This window comes from Trachypithecus francoisi, unplaced genomic scaffold (genome assembly GCF_009764315.1).
Source record: "Trachypithecus francoisi isolate TF-2019V2 unplaced genomic scaffold, Tfra_2.0 Lachesis_group12, whole genome shotgun sequence".
NCBI lineage: Eukaryota > Metazoa > Chordata > Mammalia > Primates > Cercopithecidae > Trachypithecus > Trachypithecus francoisi.
The window spans coordinates 1,829,806-1,850,244 of NW_022681457.1; the positions used below are offsets into that span (position 1 = coordinate 1,829,806).

Genomic DNA, 20,439 nt, shown 5'->3' on the forward strand with positions numbered 1-20,439 from the left:
TCACCCCTCACCCGCTTCAGGTCTGTTCAGACACCGAGTTCCCAGAGAGGCTCCCCCAACCGCTGTAGGCGACAGCCAGCCGCTCCTGCACACTCACCTTGCCTGCCTCTCTTCCTGCTTTATTTTTCGTGGCACAGCTCTCCGGCCCCTCCGCCTGATCTACATAAGGTCTGTCCTCACTTGAACATCAGGTTCCAGACCAGCACTTGGTCTTGCTCCTGGCTGTCATACAGCAGATTCTCAATGAACCTAGCTTGAATGACAGCATGGGTGACCAGGACACTTTGCTTTCGAGCCCTGCTGGTTGCATCCACAGCTCTCCATCTCCCTGCAAACACTCCAGGCCAGCCTCTTCCGAGACACACCCCTGAACAGAACACCTCCACCCGGGGTGATGAGGTTTCCTTGAAGACAGCTTTCATGTGCCCCAACCTTGGATTCCCCCCATTTTTAGGGCACATAGGCCTGTCATACTTTACTGGCGGCCTGGGTGTAACCAGTGAGTGACTATTATTGTGGGAGGTACTCACATATCTTGGCCAAACAGGGCTTTTCCAATTGTGAGGTGTGGGGGCACCCAATAAATAAACCTTCATCCAGATGCTTCTGAGTACACGGCAGTTCCTAACGAGCAACCTGACCTCAAATCCCAGCTTCTCTTTTGATCTCTTTCGCATCTTTCCTCACAATCTCCATTCACTTTCACAAAACCTCAACCTGGACCCCGAAGGACACTTCCCTTTCCCCAGGCCTGAAGTATTCCACCTGAAGTTCTCCAACCTGTATTATTAACAGAATTCTTGGCCGGGCGCGGTGGCTCACTCCTGTAATCCCAGCACTTTGGGAGGCTGGGGCAGGCAGATCACAAGGTTAAGAGACCGAGACCATCCTGGCCAACATGGTGAAACCCCATCTCTACTAAAAAAAAATACAAAAATATTAACTGGGTGTGGTGGTGCACGCCTGTAGTCCCAGCTACTCGGGAGGCTGAGGCAGGAGAATCGCTTGAACCTGGGAGGCAGAGGTTGCAGTGAGCCGAGATCATGCCATTATACTCCAGCCTGGCGAAAGCTAGACTCCATCTCAATTGAAAAAAAAAAAAAAAAAAAAAAATTCTCAGGAGAAACTATTTAAGATGGAGATTCCAGGTACAACCCCCAAGAGATCCTGAATCAGCAGGTGGGAACACGAAACGGTACCTTGAACAGATTCCAAGCAACTGATGTAGTGGCCACCCTGGTTCAGGAGTTCTTGGAGAGGGGCAAGGGAGAGCCAGAAGAAAACTAAATTTTTAGCTAAAAGACCTCAGCTTCTGGCCTGGCGCGGTGGCTCACGCCTGTAATTCCAACAGTTTGGGAGGCCGAGGCGGGCAGATCACTTGAGCCCAGGAGGTAGAGGTTGCAGTGAGCTGAGATCGTGCCACTGAACTCTTGGCTTCTGTGTGAGGGAACAGGAGGGGAGGGAAAGGTTTTCATCTTCCAGCTGTTTATAAAAATATAAACTGGCACTTTGAGGTAATTTGCATCACCAAATACCTATTCTAGAAACCCCAAGATCTGTGGGACGTCCTTCCACATCGGTGGAAAGCCATTTGCAAAGAGGACAAACGGCTTCTCCTCTCATGGATCATGAACAATTCTCAAAGCTTGAACCCATATCTGATAACCAGTCATGTCTGGCGGGGGGCACTGTTTGAAGGGGGAACTCTTTCCTCAAATTTAATAGTCCATGCAATCCCCACCTACAAAAGAGTAAAACTTCACAGGACACAATTTGTTAGACTTTATTTTATACATACACGTTTACATTTACTAGTCATGGTGTCAGCCTGTTAACACAATGAAGCCGTAATGGACCCGTTTTGAAAGTAGAAGTTGGACAGTTGCAGGCTCTGGTCTCTTCAAGAGTGCAGTTCGCCCCTGGGTTTGGTTTGGCACACACCCCAGGAGAACCTCGATGCACACAGCTGCGTAGCTGCTCTCTTTTCTCTTGTATTTTTCAGTCAGACTCATTCAGGATGTTGAAATGAATCACCACGAGAAATGTGTTTTAAAGTTGAATCACTGAGAACATCTAACAACTGTTCACATTCGTGAGCACAAAAACTGAAGTCGGAAAAGATGCCCTGAAAACTTGCAAGGGCTAATACTCTATGATAGAATATTACTACTGTTCACCATGTTAACACATTTACTCGCTACCATACAACTGAAGCAGCACGGCAGAACAAGAGCATGTGAATGACGAAAGGAAACTTGCTTTCAGGGCGTCAGATTATAGGACATGCACAGGACTGAATTTCTTCCGCTTCTAACCTCGCTCGTCAGTCTCATTTACAAGAAACTCAATTTTAAGCAAAGAGATGCCAGAAATAACTAACTCAAGAGGTGTACAAAAACAAGTTAACCTATAAACACAAGGTAATATTCTGATAGTCTTCAATGTGACTAGTTTCCAACATATCTGAGTAGTCACTTTTGAGTTTTTTAAACACGTGAAAAAAATAGATTCAGATTACATCTTTGTGGACATCTAGGATACAGTCTGGAAACCATTACCTCAGGAACCCTGCCCTCTCCCCTACGCATGGGCATGCAAACACACACACGCACACACACACACACACAAATGACACGTGGTGGTCTAGTCTAATATAGTGTGTCTAAATTCAGAGGGCAGACATTAACAGCCTCGATCTCTGATCTCTTGACCTGGTTTTGTCTTGTTTGTTTGTTTTTTGAGACAGAGTCTCACTCTGCCGCCAGGCTGGAGTGCTGTGGCGCAATCTCGGCTCACTGCAACCTCCGCCTCCCGGATTCAAACAATTCTTCTGCCTTAGCCCCCTGAGTAGCTGGGATTACAGGCACATGCCACTACGCCCGGCTAATTTTTGTATTTTCAGTAGACATGGGGTTTCACCATGTTGGTCAGGCTGGTCTCAAACTCCTGACCTCGTGATCCACCCGCCTCGGCCTCCCAAAGTGCTGGGATTACAGGCGTGAGCCACCACGCCCAGCCAACAGCCAAGTTTTAAAATATTTTTTCCCCTCTTACTTATATATAACGTGAGTATTGACCTTCTGCTACAAAGATGGTGACAGTTTGGTGCAAAGATGGTGACAGTTTGGTAGATGGATGGAATTACAGCTGGGGACCTACGAATGCCTGCATCCTTCCCTACAATCACCCTGCTTCCCCACAGGATTCCTGAGAGGGCTCATCCCAAATGGGAATCAAAGTGCCATTTTTACTAACAGACTCTAAAACTCAAAGACTTCAAGGTCTAGGCAGACATTCTTTTTCCCTAAAACTAACTCTTGGGACCTCCTGGCTAGATAACTGGAGGATGGAAGCTGGAGACTGAAGGGGCAATGAAGCCAGGTTTGCAGTGAAGGTCCTGGCTTAACTTACCCCGCTGGTTACACGAGAGAAAGGCGGGAGGGAGAACACGGCGGGGCCACCCAGCTCTTCCAAACGCCAGGGCCTGCAGAGGTCGCTGACCATTCCGAGGAGGGAGCGAGGCGTGGGGGAGAAAGGCTGAACATGGATGAGTGTAACAGTGACCCTGCTCATGCATAAAGGGGAATGAATGTTCTAGAACTTTCCCAATCCTCTTACCAACTCTCCTGACTCCGAAGGGAAGGTGAGTAGAGGAGGTGGTGAAATGGCAGGCCTGGTAGAGAAAAGGGCATAGAGGTCCACCTCCCTTCCCCAACTCCCTCCCACCCAAGACCTCACCTATTATTTACCTCAGAGCCAGATCTCTATCAACAGGGTCCCTAAGGGAGTCCAAAGTCTTATTTTATTCAGTGACAAAAGAAAACTTGGTTGACTTGGAACTTCTTCCTTGTTCTTTCAACTCCTCAGTATGGGTGGTCCCCCAGATCAAACCTTTCTGGATTCTGCAAATAAATGAGAGAACAGCTCAAGAAGGGAAGCAGAGAGGTATCATTAGGAAATGCATTACTTCCAAGAAACTTCTGGGTCCCTGAACATTTCTATTCCCCAGCCAGGCCTCTAGAAAATTCCACCCTTAAAGCCACATACCTGCAAACACCATTAACTCCAAAGGATTTTTTTTTTTTTTTTTTTTGGGAAAGGGTCTCACTCTTATCGCCCAGGCTGGGGTGCAGTGGTGTGATCTTGGCTCCCTGCAACCTCCACCTCCCAGGTTCGAGCAATTCTCACGCCTCGGCCTCCCCAGCAGCTGGAATTACAGGTGCCCACCACCATGCCCAGCTATGTTTGTATTTTTAGTAGAGATGGGGCTTCACCATGTTGGCCAGGCTAGTCTCGAACTTCTGACCCAGGTGATCTCCCCACGTTGGCCTCCCAAATCATTAAATTCTTTTTTTTTCTTTTTTGGAGACAGAGTCTCACTCTGTCACCCAGACTGGAGGGCAGTGGCACAATCTAGGCTCACTGCAACCTCTGCCTCCCCGGGTTCGAGATTCTCCTGCCTCAGCCTCCCGAGTAGCTGGTACAGGCATATGCCACCATGCCCAGCTAATTTTTTGTATTTTTAGTAGCGACGGGGTTTCACCGTGTTGGCCAGACTGGTCTTCAACTCCTGACCTCAAGCGATCTGCCCACCTTGGCTTCCCAAAGTGCTGGGATTACAGGTGTGAGCCACCAAGCCTGGGCCTAAACCATTAAATTCTCATCAAGGAAGATGGGTCAGACGGAGTGGCAAACGACCGCAGTGACACTCATTGATAAACAACTGGTCAGTGGGTTTGCTCTGTCATCTCCTGCCCACCAGATGTCCCCAGCATCGGCCTTTAGGGGCTCCTGGGAGGGCAGTCTGGGCTCTTACCCTCCTCAACTGGTGTGTCATCCACCTCCTGCCATGCACCAGGGTCCTCCTCATCACCCGCTTGACCCACCACCTCCTCAGGTTCCTCTGCCCCCACCTGCCACTCCTGCTAGTCCTGCCTCATCCACTTGCTGGCATGAGCCCATCACTTCTGCTGTCATTCTCACCATTGGTGGCACACCGAGGAGAGCCTTCTGGCTTGGCCTTCAGATCTCCAGAAGTTGAGGCCGTTGCCTCGGCAGGCTGCTGGCCTCCAGGGGCCTTCTGAACTGATGCCTCCCTTCTTGAGCCCGGCCCTTTCTTTGGCATCACCGGCTTCTTCCTGCCATCTTCTGAGTCGACCAAGACGTAAGAGACAGGGCCCAGGCTCACCTTCTTCTTCTTCCTCATGGGGTTCTTGGCGGAGACCCAGGCCATGGCCTTCTTCTTTGGTGGGCTTTCATGGCCACCATCTTGGTCTGACTCAGAGGCGCCTCCTGCGCTCTCGGCTTCTGCCCGGGCATCCTGAGGTGGCTCTCTGGGACCCTTCCAGGCACATTTCACCATGGGCTTCTTCAAAGCCAACTCCTCCTGCTTCACACAGGGCTTTCTGCTGCCCTTGATAGGCTCCGAGATTGCCATGCTTTCAGCATCACCCGCCTCAGGATCCTCCAAGTTGGCTGTGCTGTTGGAATCGATGCCTTTGGGTTTTTTCCAGGGCACTGCTTCCTGCTTGGGGTTCTTCTTCTGCTTCTTTCTCCTGGAGCGAGTCTTAGCTCCAGCCTTGCGAACCAAAGGTTTGGGAGGGTCATGCTGGTCTTCCGTGGCATCCCAGTTGCTGGGGTTCTCCGTCTTTAAGGCAGAACCCACCTCTGCTGCAAGCCCCGGTTCCTTCTTGACCTTCCTCCCTGCTGCTAAAGCCCAGGCTGCCATCTCCTCGAACTCAGCGGCCTCGTGGGCCCTGGCTTCCTCCCGGCTGCGGATCTCGGCATCCATGCAGAAGATGATCTGTACCACTGCTCCCAGAAGCACCCCCAAAGCTTCTGCCCAGTTCTCTGGCGGCTGATGCTGGTTCTGGGACAGTGTGGGGTGGTTGAGCTGCAGCAGGCGGACCACATCCTCCCAGGTGCGCCCCTCGGCATCCAGGAATTCATTCAGGTTTTTTAAAAACTCAGCATCCTGGGTAGGGTCTCTACAGACCACTCTCCAGACACCACCCCTTCCTGGGAATTCACGGGGGATGGTGCTCAGATTCACACCTTCACCCACCTCAATGAGGGCAGCTTTAACATTCTCTTCCCTCACAAATATCTTGTTGAGCACGCGGTATGGGCCTAGTGGGGAGAGGACCCCATTCAAGGTCTCCTCAATTTCTGCTTGGCCACAGTCCTCTGGGATGCCTGTGACCAATAAGGACCTGTGGATGTCCACTTCCATTCCCCTGCACCAATCCTCCAGAAGGTTCATCGCCATGGTCTTGGACATTTAGTGGCTCTGACCCTTCTACGTGTAGTAAAGAGTCTATTAGGTGGACGTGGGCTGCAGCGGTCCCCAAAAACAGTAATCCTGCAAGGTGAAAAGGGAGCGAGGTCAGGTTTCCGGAAAGATGGCCAAGCTCACAGGTCCTAGCTGCCCCCTCCGCGGCTGGCCTGCAGGAGGCCTCGCGCTTTCCCAACACCCTCCACCCCAACCCAGACCCCGGTGCTCACACGTGTCCCAGAATCTGCGGCAAAAGGCCCTCGGTCCCTCCCCCGGGCCTGACGCTCCGCCTGCCCGGCCGGGACTTACTTGGCAGCCCAGCCTCTGACTGCCCAGCCAGGCCAAGGAGGGGCAGCCGAGATGCAGCTGTTTCCCAGTCGCGGGCTCCGGCCACCCCAGCGCCGCTGCTAGAGGCAGAAAGGGCCAGGAAGGCGCCGTCCGCCCCCACTCCGGCCCGGGCGGGTCACGCGACGTCCAGCCTCGATCCAGTTAGCTGCGCGGAGCCAAGGTTGGCGTCGCAGCGCGCGCCTGCGCACTGGCTCCCGCACCGCCGCTCGGGGGTCTTGGGCTGCGCAGGTGCCGACGTCTCCATGGCAACCGGGCGTGGGTTGCTACCCCTCAGCCTGGCCTGCGCGCCGGCGCTGCAATTGGGCCTAGGCAGCCGGGTGCAACAGTGTACGTTTCAGGTTGCAGAGCAAGGGGGTCTGGATACACTCCGGTGGCATCTCCACGGAGGCCCACTCTTTCCACCCAACTGGGCCTCGGGAACGGGGATTAGGTCGCTGAGAAGCGCTAACATCTGTGGGTGCACCCACTGACTCTATTATCCTCTGCTCCACTGTTGGATTCACCTAACGCAACTCTTGGGAGACACTAGAAATCAAGGAAGGAGGAAAACGAGGCTTTAATCTTCTTGGGTTCCTCTAAAAAAAAAAAAAAGCCACAGCTCCTGTTGGGCTTGTAGCCTTCTCTGCTACAAGCTCCTGAGTTCTTCCAGGAATTTCCAGAAACTTCTAGAAGTTTCACTCTCTGACCCCTTCTAGCATGAGAATAATGCCTCTCTTTTTCTTGTTTCCTCAACGTGATGCAGGGCAGGTTCTTGGCGTCCTCCAGGCAGGGGGCAATGTTACAGCTCAGTGACTGCCCCTACAGATAAGTGTTAATCCAAACTGCAACCATTTTGTAAGTCCCCCACTATTTTGCAGATCTTTGTCAAAGTGAAATATTCCACGAGGGTGCCGGCCGTGAGAAACATCCTGCCTAACCACCTGACCACAAGGTGGACAAAGGCCCAACTAAATAAACATCCCGATCATATTCGTCCGGGAGAAAGTGCAGAGAATACCAGGTTCCATCAGAACAAGTGCCAGAACCTCCCCATCATGGAACCACCTTATCAATATCCTGCTGGGCAGCAAGCCATACTGCCCAGACCCCTGCAACCCATAACTATAAGTACCCCCAGCCTATAAGGAGGGGTGGGCTCTGGCACTAGGCTGGTTCCCCACTCCCACAGGTGTCTGCAGTATACCTGGGTTGCTGTTGAGTCGCCTTCTGTCTGTGTCTTTAACCCTCACCTTCCCTCCAAAATCTAACGCGGAGGGCTACCCTCTAGGCAGTGTGCTGAGAATAGCAGCTCAGGGGCAAGGCTGCAGTCACATTTATACCCACTTTTAATGACATGCTAATTAAGGGGTGGGTTTTCAGAATTAACTAGCAGATTGGCGGTAACTTATGGGTGTTGCCATGGCAATGGTAAACTGTCATGGTGCTGGCGGGCTTGCCTTATGGAGAGGGGCTTTCGGTGCCTTTTCAAGGTTTTGGTCAGTCTTCAGTGTGGTCCTCAGTGGCGTCCCCTGGGCCTCCTACCTCAACCTTGCTGCCCATGAGCAAGAACTTTGTTAATGGTATATTAACGCCGGGGGCTGTGGCTCACACATGTAATCCCAACACTTTGGGAGGCTGAGGAGGGCAGATCACTTGAGCTTGGGAGTTTGAGACCAGCCTGGGCAACATGGCAAAAGCCTGTCTCTACCAAAAACGCAAAAAATTAGTCAGGTGCAGATATTTATTTGAGAGCTTCAGCGTATGAGCAGTAAGTATTCAAAGTGGTGGGACTCCATGTAGCCACCTAGGGAAAGGCTTAGAGAAGGAGGTCACGGACAGTGCCCTGGGAAGCTCTGTGGTGAAGAAGAGAAGGAGGCAGCGAAGGAGACTGGGAAGGAGTGAACAAGGAGTTGGGAGGTGACCCAGGACAGTGTGGCCGGAGAAAGTTTGTCCAGAGGGATAAAGGGGTCAGCCATGTTAAATGCTACCAAGAGAAAGAGCAAAATGAGGTCAAAGATGTACTATTCACTTTGGAAAGATGTAGACCATCGGTGACTTGGATAAGAGTTACTATAGAGGGCTGGGCGCGGTGCTCACGCCTGTAATCCCAGCACTTTGGGAGGCCGAGGCGGGCGGTCACGAGGTCAGGAGATCGAGACCATCCTGGCTAACGCGGTGAAACCCCGTCTCTCTACTAAAAATAAAAATAAAAAAATTAGCCGGGTGTGGTGGCGGGCACCTGTAGCGGCAGCTGCTCGGGAGGCTGAGGTAGGAGAATGGCGTGAACCCGGGAGGCGGAGCTTGCGGTGAGCGGAGATGGCGCCACTGCACTCCAGCCTGGGCAACAGAGTGAGACTCAGTCTCAAAAAAAAAAAAAAAAATTATTCTAGAGAAGTAGTTGGGACCCCCATGGGAATGGGATGTGTCTACCACTGTAACAGGAGGAACCTCTGCATCCGGGACATCTGGGTCCAGGAATGCTAGTAGGAGTGAAGGTAGGAAAATGAAGACGGGCCGGGCATGGGGGCTCACACCTGTAATCCCAGCACTGTGGGAGGCTGAGGCAGGCAACTCACCTGAGATCAGGGATTCAAGACCAGCCTGGCCAACATGCAGAAACCCCGTCTCTACTACAAATACAAGAATTAGCCAGGCATGGTGGCGCATGCTTGTAATCCCAGCTACTTGTGAGGCTGAGGCAGGAGAATCACTTGAACCCAGGAGGCAGAGGTTGCGGTGAGCCGAGATTGTGCCATTGCACTCCAGCCTGGGCGACAAGAGCGAAACTCCATCTCACAAACAAACAAACAAAAAAGTACATTATTTTAAAAAAATAAATAAATGTAGGTTAAAATAGTGAATTTTATGTTACGTATATTTTACTACAAAAGTGAACAAATAATGTGTTACAGAATGGAGAGATGGGGGCAAGGTAGGGAGAGAAACACCTTCAGCTTTGCCTCAAAAGCCAGGTGTCAGCTTCCTGCAGAGCCAATATTCCTAACAGTCCTGGCTGCCCCTTGAGGAATGCCACCCAACCCCAGTGCGTGTACACAGAATCAAAGTTCTGGAACTTTCTCTTCAAGGAGAAAACAAAACATCTCAGTGTGTTTGAAAATTCTGCTAAGGAGTGGTCAGACCAATAAAAAATAAATAAATAAACAAAAGAAGAAGAAAATTGTCAATCTGGACAGGATAAAAAGTAAATTTGTACTAGCAGTGGATTGTAAAACGTCGTAACTAAAATGAAATGGAATGGATGTTTGCTGAATCTCAGAGGTGTTTGCTATGTTTGCCAAGTGGTTTTACAAATGCGGGAGCTTGTTTGTGATGCAGGCTGCAGACAAAGTTGCTGCAGTGGAAACTGAGTCACACAGTGGGGTGTTGGAGGAGGAATGTGACCCTCAGGTACAGGGAAATTAGACACTCTCCGTTTTTTCTTATCTCTTTTTCATTTATTTATTTCGGCATGCAAGGGAATGATAGACAGAGTTTTGGTAAATATTGGATTTTTAAATGCAATGATCCTCAAAGTGACTACCTCTGGGGAGAAGAAGAGGGCAAATCATATGGGAGGTAGGACACAGCCTGTTTAAACAATAATTTTGTTTAAAGACGTGTAAATAAATTTAGCATAGTATTAAGATTTGATAAAGAATGGCAAGGGATACATAAGGGTTAATTATATAAATCTCTATTTTTTTTTTTTTTTTCTGAGACAGAGTCTCACTCTGTCCCCCAGGCTAGAGTGCAGTGGTGCACTCGGCCTCCACTCCCAGGTTCAAGAGATTCTCCTACCTTAGCCTCCTGAGTAGCTGGGATTACAGGCACGCACCACCACACCAAGCTAATTTTTGTATTTTTAGTAGAGACGGGGTTTCCCCATGTTGCCCAGGTTGGTCTCAAACTCCTGACCTCAAGTGATCCACCTGCCTTGACCTCCCAAAGTGCTGGGATTATAGACATGAGCCACTGAGCCCAGCCAATAATGCTAAAAAAAAAAAAAAAAAAAAAAAAAAAAAAAGTGTAAATAAACTTAGCATAGTATTATAGTATTAAGATTTGATAAAGAATGGCAGGGGATGCATGAGGGTTAGTTATATAAATATCTTTTTTTTTTTTTTGAGACTGAATCTCACTCTGTCACCCAGGCTGGAGTGCAGTGGCGTGACGTTGGCTCACTGTAGCCTCTGCGTCCAGGTTTAAGCAATTCTCCTGCCTCAACCTCTCAAGTAGCTGGAATTACAGGGACCCGCTACCATGCCTGGCTAATTTTTGTACTTTTTTTTTTTTTTGAGACAGAGTCTCACTCTGTCGCCCAGGCTGGAGTGCAGTAACGCGATCTTGGCTCACTGTAAGCTCCGCCTCCCGGGTCCACGCCATTCTCCTGCCTCAGCCTCCCAAGTAGCTGGGACTACAGGCACCCGCCACCACTCCCGGCTAATTTTTTGTATTTTTAGTAGAGATGGGATTTCACCGTGTTAGCCAGGATGGTCTCGATCTCCTGACCTCGTGATCTGCCCGTCTCAGCCTCCCAAAGTGTTGGGATTACAGGCGTGAGCCACCACACCCAGCTTTTTTTCTTCTTGAGACAGGATCTTGCTCTGCCTCCCAGGCTACAGTGCAGTGACAGGATCACGGCTCACTGCAGCCTCAACCTCCTGGGCACAAGCAAGCCTCCTGCCTCAGCCTCCTGAGGAGTTGGGACCACAGGCATGTACCACCATGCCCAGCTAATTTTTAAAATTTTTTCGTAGGGACAGGGTCTCACTATGTTGGGTAAGATGGTCTCCAACTCCTGGCTCAAGTGATCCTCCTGTCTCAGCCTCCCAAAGTTCTGGAATTACAGGCATGAGCCACTGTGCCCAGTCAATTCTCTATTCTTGACTTTGAGTTTGGAATATTCCACAATTTGTATTTTATTTTATATTATTTTATTTTATGAGATGAGGTCTCACTCTGTCACCCAGGCTGGAGTGCAGTGGCTCAATCATAGCTCACTGCAGCCTTCATCTCCTGGGCTCAAGCGATCCTCTGGACTCAGCCTCCCAAGTAGCTGGGACTACAGGCGTGCACCACCACGCCCAGCTAATTTTGTATTTTTAGTAGAGACGGGGTTTCTCCATGTTGGCCAGGCTGGTCTCAAACTTCTGAGCTCAAGTGATCTGCCCACCTTGGCCTCCCAAAGTGCTGGGATGACAGGCATCAGCCATTAGTTTCAATGGCAAAAACTGCTATTAATTTTGCATCAGCCTAAATATTATAAAGGTACAATTGTGTGTGTGTGTGTGTGTGTGTGTGTGTGTGTGTGAAGTGGAGTCAGCTGCCTGCCTGCTTTCCCGTTAAAGAGCCACCATGATTGCTAGCTGATTTAAAAATAGTTGAATCACTCTTAAGAGGAATCATTACAGTGGTTTCCATGACAACGTGAGGTGCTGTGGTTTCCAAGGCAACAGGTGGCACTGTGGTTTCCATGACAGAGCATCCCTGCAGCCCCAACCCTCCCCTCCATCTCTTCACTTCCAGTTTAGGGTTCTCCTTCCATCCTCTTCTGCTGTGTTTCACCTTTAGGTTTTTATTTTGCCCTGCTGTGTATGTTCAATGAGAACCCACAGAGTTTCCATAAACACTGAATCCAAAGAAAGTCCAGGGGGCTCTGGGATCCCGCCTAGATGTTTCCTCCTTAGTCAGTTGTAACAACCCACCATGGGTTCTGTGGCTCACCCTGGCTGGCTCTGTCCCATTTGTTCTGTGAGAGCCCCTTCTTGCTCCAGGGTTTCCTTTTTTAAATTATTTTTTTCTTTTCTTTTTAATTGAGGCAGAATCTTGCTCTGTCACTCAGGCTGGAGTGCAGTGGTGTGATCTCGGCTGGGATTACAGGTGCGCGCCACCACGCCCAGCTGATTTTTGTATTTTTAGCAGAGATGGGGGGGGGTTTCACCATGTTGACCAGGCTGGTCTCGAACTCCTGACCTCAGGTGATCCACCTGCCTCGGCCTCCCAAAGTGCTGGGATTCCAGGTGTGAACTACCGCACCTGGCTTTATTTTCTATTATATATACGTGTGTGTGTCTCCTAGGTCACAGCAAAATGTATTTCTTGTCATGGATCATGCATGACAGCCACTGCCATAGGTTAATTACCTAGTCCCCTATGGATGGCTATGCAGGTTGTTTTCTATTTTCCGGTATTTCAAATGAAGAGATGAAAAGGGCTGGTGGCTGATGCCATATAAGGCAGCTATGTTGCTTGAATTCAGGTGTGACTTGTTAATTTGTTTGAAAATATGACCGGGCGCGGTGGCTCACCCTTGGAATCCCTGCACTTTGGGAGGCCGAGGTGGGCGGATCACAAGGTCAGGAGATCGAGACCATCCTGGCTAACACGATGAAACTCCCCCTCCCCCGTCTCTACTAAAAATACAAAAATTAGCCACGCCTGTAGTCCCAGCTACTCGGGAGACTCAGGCAGGAGAATCGCTGGAGCCCAGGAGGTGGAGGTTGCAGTGAGCGGAGATCATACCACGATACTCCAGCCTGGGCGACAGAGCAAGACTCTGTCTCAAAAAATAAAAATACAATACAATAAAATAAAATAATATATAAAATAAGCCCGAGACGGGAGGATTGCTTGAGCCCAGGAGTTCAAGGCTAGGCAACATAGGGAGACACCCCCCCTCCCACCAACCCTGTGTCTATTTGTAAGATAAAAAATTAAGAACGGCCGGGTGCAGTGGCTTACGCCTGTGATCCCAGCACTTTGTGGGGCTGAGGCAGGCGGATCACAAGGTCAAGAGATCAAGACCATCCTGGCCAACATGGTGAAACCCAGTCTCTACTAAAAATACAAAAATTAGCTGGGCGTGGTGGCGGGCGCCTATAGTCCCAGCTACTCAGGAGGCTGAGGAAGGAGAACCGCTTGAACCCGGGAGATGGAGGTTGCAATGAGCCGAGATCATGCCACTGTACTCCAGCTTGGTGACAGAGTGAGACTCTGTCTCCAAAAACAAACAAATAAAGGCCAGTGTTTTTATACCACAATCCTGCAACTCTATCCTGGGCCATTCTGAGTTTGTTCTCTCTCTCTCTGGAAATAACCAGTAAAACCTTAGGATTATGCCACAGGAGAGGAGATGTGTTCTCGTATGAGCTGGGGGGGATTCGGGTTACAGCCACAGCTGCAGGCCTTGAATTTCTTTCTGACAGAAAAAACACTGGCAGCTGTCTCCACTCTCCGCAGTGAGGGAACAGCATTCCAAGTGAGGAATTGTGGCCAGGAAACCGAGAGGCCCCATGTCCTTTCTCTTTTTTTAATGTATTTTTTCTAAACACACACACACACACACACACACAGCGAGAACAATCCACCAATAGGATTGCATTCATATAAGATTCAAACATAATCAAATCTACTGTGTTGAGAAATTCATAGTTGGTTAATAAACAAAACAGAATATTATTTATCCCTGGGGCAGGGAGGGATTTGGGATGGCCAGAGCACGTGAGGGGCTTCTGGAAGGACAATGATTTCTAGATGAGATGACAGTAACGTGGGACTTGCTATGTAATTATTTGCCAAATCATATGTTTGTGTTTAGGGCACATTTCTGGATGCATGTTACATAATCTACAATTGTAAAAAAAAAAAAAGGTTTTTTGAAAAAACACAGCTGCACATTCAGGGTTAGGGCGGTGAAATAAACGTTATCACTATTTTTTCTAGAATAGTCTATGGTTGAAAACCTGAACCCAGCAGTACAAGTACACGTTTTTAAAAAGACTAATAAACCAAATACACAGAACACAGTCAGGTGAAGCTTCTCTCATTTGTTACGGAGGTTGGTCATATTTCTTCCTGGTGCCTGGAAGACGTCACATGGTCAGAACACAGTCTTGGCTGGTGACGATTCCTGATTTTTGTCTGAAATCCTTAGCCAAAGAAAAGAAAGAAAACGAATGAGTCTCTTTATTTTTTTTAAAAGAAGGTTTGTATCATATTTCTCGAATTCTAAATGTACATTTATGTTTGACAAAAGTGATAAATATCTACTTAAAGAGGTAACACAGGGGAAAAACAGCTGGCAAGCCAAATTTAATAAACGTAATGAAGAGTTTACATTGCGTTATGTGGGAGGAGATCATATTCTCTTGTTATGGGGGGAATCATATTGTCTTGTGGGCTTGGAGGATGTCACACAAAGGAAATAAGAATCACATACATTTACAGACAGGCCTGACCAACGTGATGAAACCCCGTCTCTACTGAAAATACAAAATTAGCTGGGCGTGGTGGCGGGCCCTTGTAATTCCAGCTACTTGGGAGGCTGAGGCAGGAGAAATGCTTGAACCCAGAAGGTGGAGATTGCAGTGAGCCAAGATTATACCACTGCACTCCAGCCTGAGAGACAGAGCGAGACTCTGTCTCAAAGAAACAAAAACAAAACAAAACAAGAAAAGAATCACATAAATTTAAACCCTAAATGCAAGGAAATAGGTTAGGTAGGACATTAGGACCGAGGGGTCACCCTCATTAGGAACAGAAACATATGATTCAAGAATAGAGGATTTCTTTCCAACTGAAACAAGAGTTCTGCAGGAATAAGGCCATCTTTCAGGCCCACCCACTCACCCTGGGGAGAGGTTTTTAGCTTAGAGTTTGAGGAGAAAAATGAATCATTTGGACATTGTTTCTTTTTCCCTGCCTTTGGCCAGAGCTGGTATTTCCATTACAATGCTCCACATCCATCCCACCCTACTTAGTCTACTTGCTTTTGTTTTGTTTTGTTTTGTTTTTTTCCCCTAGCACCATTTATATAGACATTCTTTTTTTTTTTTTGAGACAGAACCTCACTTTGTCACCTAGGCTGGAGTGCAATGGCATGATCTCGGCTCACTGCAACCTCCTCCTCCCAGGTTCAAATAATTCTCCTGCCTCAGCCTCCTGAGTAGCTGGGGTTACAGGCACGTGCCACTACACCTGGCTGATTTTTGTATTTTCAGTAGAGACTTGGTTTCACCATGTCAGCCAGGCTGGTCTTGAACTCCTGACATCAGGTGATCCGCCTGCCTCAGTCTCCCAGAGTGGTGGGATTACAGGTGTGAGCCACCGAGCCCAGCCATAGGCATTCTTTATCTGACCACAAAAGTGATGTATGATTACTGTAGAAAAACTTGATAAATACGGGGGGAAATCACCCATCATTTTGCTGCACATGCATCATTACCATTTCACTATAAAACGTTTTGCTTATTAAAGTTAGAATATTGGTTTAAAAAATTCAAAGCTGCAGTGAGCCATGATTGCACCACTGCAATCCAGCCTGCATGACAGAGTAAGACACTGAGTTGCACACACACAAAAAGGAATGTCATATCAGCAGTCAGACTCCCTGAGTGTCAACACTTCCTGGTGGTGTGGCTTTGGACAAGTAATTAATTAACTTCTCTGTGCCTCAGTTTCCTCATCTATAAAATGGTCGTTAGTAGACTAGCACCAAACTCGTAAGGCGGTGAGGATTAAAGCAGTTAATTCGAGTAAAGGTCTTAGAACAGCGCATCGCAAGTACTGAATAAATGTGAACTATAATTATCATCCATGTGAGGATGCTGTAAGGATGAAATGAGTTCATTCATATAAAGTGTTTGGAACGGACCCTATAAAATGGGACACTTTGTTGGCTCTCTGTAAAGATTCACTATTAAAATTAAGGAAAATGTTTTAATTGGGGGATGCATGCATTTCATAGCTTTATTTCATATAGTTACAAACTTAAAGTAAGGCTAGATTCTAAAAATATGTCTGTTCATTCAAAGCACATAAAAAGATGCTCAACATCATTCATCATCAGAGATATGATTAAAACCATGATGAGTTGCCAGCCCCATTGGCCTCCTTGCTTTCTTTTAAACACAGCAACTCAGGCCAGATGCAGTGGCTCATGCCTGTAATCCCAGCACTTTGGGAGGCTGAGGCAGGAGGATCACTTGAGGTCAGGAGTTCAAGACCAGCCTGGCCAACATGATGAAACACTATCTCTACTAAAAATACAAAACTTAGCTGGGCATGGTGGCACGTTGTTAATTCCAGCTACTCAGGACGCTGAGGCAGGATAATGGCTAGAACCTGGGAGGCACAGGTTGCAGTGAGCCAAGATCACACCACTGCACTCTAGCCTGGCGACAGAGCAAGACTCCATCTCAAAACAAAACAAAACAAAAAACAAGAGAAAAGATAGAGAAGAACCTGAATATTCAATAACAGGGGACTGATTTCAAATATGGTTGATTCACACAGTGTAATACTACACAATTGTAATTTAAAAAAAAAAGGCATGAGGAAGGTCTCAATGTGCTGATAAAGATGTCCAAACTATAATGTTAAGTGAAAAAGGCAACGTAAGGATCATTATGTATAGGATGCTACTATTTGTGTAGAAACTAAGGAAAAAATGTATATATTCATATATACTTTACATGCATTAAAAATACCTGGAAGTGGCTGGGTGCAGTGACTCACGCCTATAATCCCAGCACTTTGGGAGGCCGAGGTGGGTGGACCACTTGAGGTAAGGAGTTCAAGACCAGCCTGACCAATATGGTGAAACACCGTCTCTACTAGAAATATAAAAATTAGCCAGGCATGGTGGCGTGTGCCTGTAATCCCAACTACGGGGGAGGCTGAGGCAGGAGAATCGCTAGAACCCAGGAGGTGGAGGTTGCAGTGAGCCGAGATTGCACCATTGCATTCCTGCCTGGGGAACAGGGCGAGACTCCGTCTCAACAAAACAAAACAAAACAAAAACAAAAACAAAAATACACACAAAAAAACCAGCCGGACATGGTGGTGGGTGCTGGTAATCCTAGCTCTTCAGGAGGATGAGGCAGGAAAATCGCTTGGACCTGGGAGGTGGAGGTTGCAGTGAGCCAAGATCGCACCACTGCACTCCAGCCTGGATGTCAGAGCGAGACTCCATCTCAAAAAAAAAAGAAAAGAAACAACATCTGCCCGGTAACAGCATCTCCACCAATCACGCCAACTCTGGTTTTGAGCCTCTGAAATCAATAAACTCTGCTTTCAAGCAGCTTATGTGAGCTTCTCTTTTTGCCCAAGAAAAACCTCCCTTTGTCACCCCTCCTCAGACGCATCTGTGGCTTGCCATAGCCCTGCATCCTGGATTACAATCCTTTGTGCTTACTCTTGAATACATTCCTGCTATCAGAAGATATTTTTCTCTGATGTCTTTTTCTCAGGTTGACACAATAGATAGCTTATTTCTTTACCCCATTTATTGTCCGTGTCTTCTCAATAGACCATCAGCTCTGTGGGTGGGGACTTTCTATCTGTTCTGCTCCCTGGTGTGCCCCCAGCTTCTAGAACAGGGCTGTGCTGTGTTGAATTGCGTTGAATTGTGTCTCTTAAAGTTCATATCCACTCAGAACCTCAGTGAAGATGGGATCATGCTGCATTGGGTTGGGCTGTAGATCCAATGACTGGGTCCTAGTAAGAGAAAAGGTACAACCAGGTGCAGTGGGTCACACCTGTAATCCCAGCACTTTGGGAGGCTGAGACGGGCGAATCACCTGAGGTCAGGAGTTTGAGGCCAGTCTGGCCAACATGGTGAAACTCCGTCTCTACTAAAAACACAAAAATTAGCTGGGCGTGGTGGCGGGTGCGCCTGTAATCCCAGCTACTCGGGGCAGAGGCAGGAGAATCCCTTGAACTCCGGAGGCGGAGGTTGCAGTGAGCTGAGACTGTGCCACTCTACTGCAGCCTGGGCAACAGAGTGAGGCTCTGTCTCAAAAATAATAATAATAATAATAAATCCTAATATAGACACCTATGCAGATACTTACATAGGTTATTGGGAATATTTTATTTTTTATCAAATAAAGGGGAAAGGGTCATAGTGTATGAGCTTTTCTTGCATCTCACTGTGTTCACTCAAATGTCTCAGTGGAAACTCTCCAGTCCATCCTTTCAAGACTGCAGAAGATCCCTTGTGTGGTTGGACTTTGGTTCACTTAGCCACTCTCCTGTCCGTGGGCATTTGCAGGGCCCAGGCTGTTTCGCCAACACAGTGAAGCCACCCTGAAGCTTAAAACTTGAGCCCGTGCCAGCCTGTGGTGTCCTAGAAATCCTCGCTCTTTTTTTTTTTTGAGACAGAGTCTCCCTCTGTCGCCCAGGCTGGAGTGCAGTGGCCGGATCTCAGCTCACTGCAAGCTCCGCCTCCCAAGTTTAGGCCATTCTCCTGCCTCAGCCTCCTGAGTAGCTGGGACTACAGGCGCCTGCCACCTCGCCCGGATAATTTTTTGTATTTTTTTTTTTTTAGTAGAGACGGGGTTTCACCGTGTTAGCCAGGATGGTCTCAATCTCCTGACCTCGTGATCCGCCCGTCTCGGCCTCCCAAAGTTCTGGGATTACAGGCTTGAGCTACTGTGCCTGGCCAACACATCTTCATTTTTTTAATGAACCAGGAGACTTTTCTAGAAAGCAGACTGGGCCGGGCGCGGGAGCTCACACCTGTAATTCCAGCTCTTTGGGAGGCCGAGGCGGGTGGATCACGAGGTCAGGAGATCCAGACCATCCTGGCTCACATGGTGAAACCCCGTCTCTACTAAGAATACAAAAAATTAGCCAGGCATGGTGGCGGGCGCCTGTAGTCCCAGCTACTTGGGAGGCAGGAAAATGGCGTGAACCTGGGAGATGGAGCTTGCAGTGAGCTGAGATTGCTCCAGTGCCCTCCAGCCTGGGTGACAGAGCGAGATTCCGTCTCAAAAAAAAAAAAAAAAGCAGACGTGATTCTGAATTATCTCAGGGAACAGGGATCCTCTGTACAGAGAGAAGGCTACAGGCCCACAAGGGAAAATGTTCTCTGTGAAAACTGTAAGATGGAAGGGTTTCAGACAGCACCTCTTTGTGGTCATGGAACCGAGGGAACAAAGACTGAATAAGGGTTTCTTCCCCTCCTTCACCTCCTTCATCTGCCCAGATCTGAAATCCTACCTGCGTTTTCCTCTTAGAACCAACAAGGGATTAAAGAGACACAGGCTTGAATTCAAGATTCACAGAACTCAGAAAAGCAGCTGTGCTCATGGTTACAGTCTCTTACAGTGAAGAGTAGAGAAGGGAAGAGACGCATAGGGCAGGATCCAGGAGAGATCCAGCGCGAGCTTCCAGTTGTCTTTTTTCGGTGGAGTTGTGTGGACAGTGCTTACTTCTCCCAGCAATGACGTGTGACAACACACTTGGGCTATTGCCAGTCAGGGAGGCTCACCCAAGCCTTGGCTTTTATTGGGGGTAGATCACATAGGCATGGAACACCTGGGGGCTGACCTTAGGTATGCAGTCTCCAGCCCCTCTGGAGGTCAAACTGGCATCACATGGCCCAAGGCACCCAGGCAAACAAAAACAGGCATTCAGCATAAATAAAATCATTAGGACAGGTGTGGTGGTTCACATCTGTAATCCCAGCAATTGGGGAGGACGAGGCAGGATCATCTGAGGTCAAGAGTTCAGGACCAGCCTGACCAACATGGCAAAACCCCGTCTCTACTAAAAATACAAAAACTAGCCGGGCATGGTGGTGGGTGCCTGTAATCCCAGCTACTTGGGAGACTGAGGCAGGAGAATCGCTTGCACCCGGCAGGTGAAGTTTGCAGTGAACCGAGATCACGCCATTGCACTCCAGCCTGGGCAACAAAGCAAGACTCTATCTCTAAATAAATAAATTAAAAAGTAACATTAGCACAAACTACCTGGTGTGGCCCAGGGTCCCAGGTAAAGATACTCTTATCTTATCAGGCAGGATATTCTAGGGACTAGAATATCCTGGATCTGGG

The 20,439-nt window shown here is 48.4% G+C and overlaps 1 protein-coding gene across 3 annotated transcripts; it reads right to left on the reverse strand.

The window, feature by feature from the left end:
- Positions 1–1,767: 1,767 nt before the first annotated feature.
- Positions 1,768–6,811, reverse strand: PNMA8A (PNMA family member 8A). 3 transcript variants are annotated; one of them, XM_033223760.1, is made up of 3 exons: positions 6,584–6,811; positions 4,984–6,361; positions 1,768–3,902 (listed from the first exon to the last, which is right to left on the reverse strand). In XM_033223760.1, exons 2-3 carry the CDS (start codon positions 6,278–6,280, stop codon positions 3,886–3,888), a joined length of 1,314 nt encoding a protein of 437 aa, XP_033079651.1. In that variant the 5' UTR covers positions 6,281–6,361; positions 6,584–6,811; the 3' UTR covers positions 1,768–3,885. The 3 variants fall into 3 exon arrangements, with proteins under 3 accessions (XP_033079651.1, XP_033079652.1, XP_033079654.1); XM_033223761.1 differs by having other exon boundaries at positions 4,984–6,364; positions 6,602–6,795; XM_033223763.1 differs by having other exon boundaries at positions 6,505–6,795.
- Between the last annotated feature and the right edge of the window lie 13,628 nt (positions 6,812–20,439).

Coding starts and splice junctions, on each gene's coding strand:
- PNMA8A (XM_033223760.1), bottom strand. CDS start 6,280: ATGTCCAAGACCATGGCGATGAACCTTCTGGAGGATTGGTGCAGGGGA.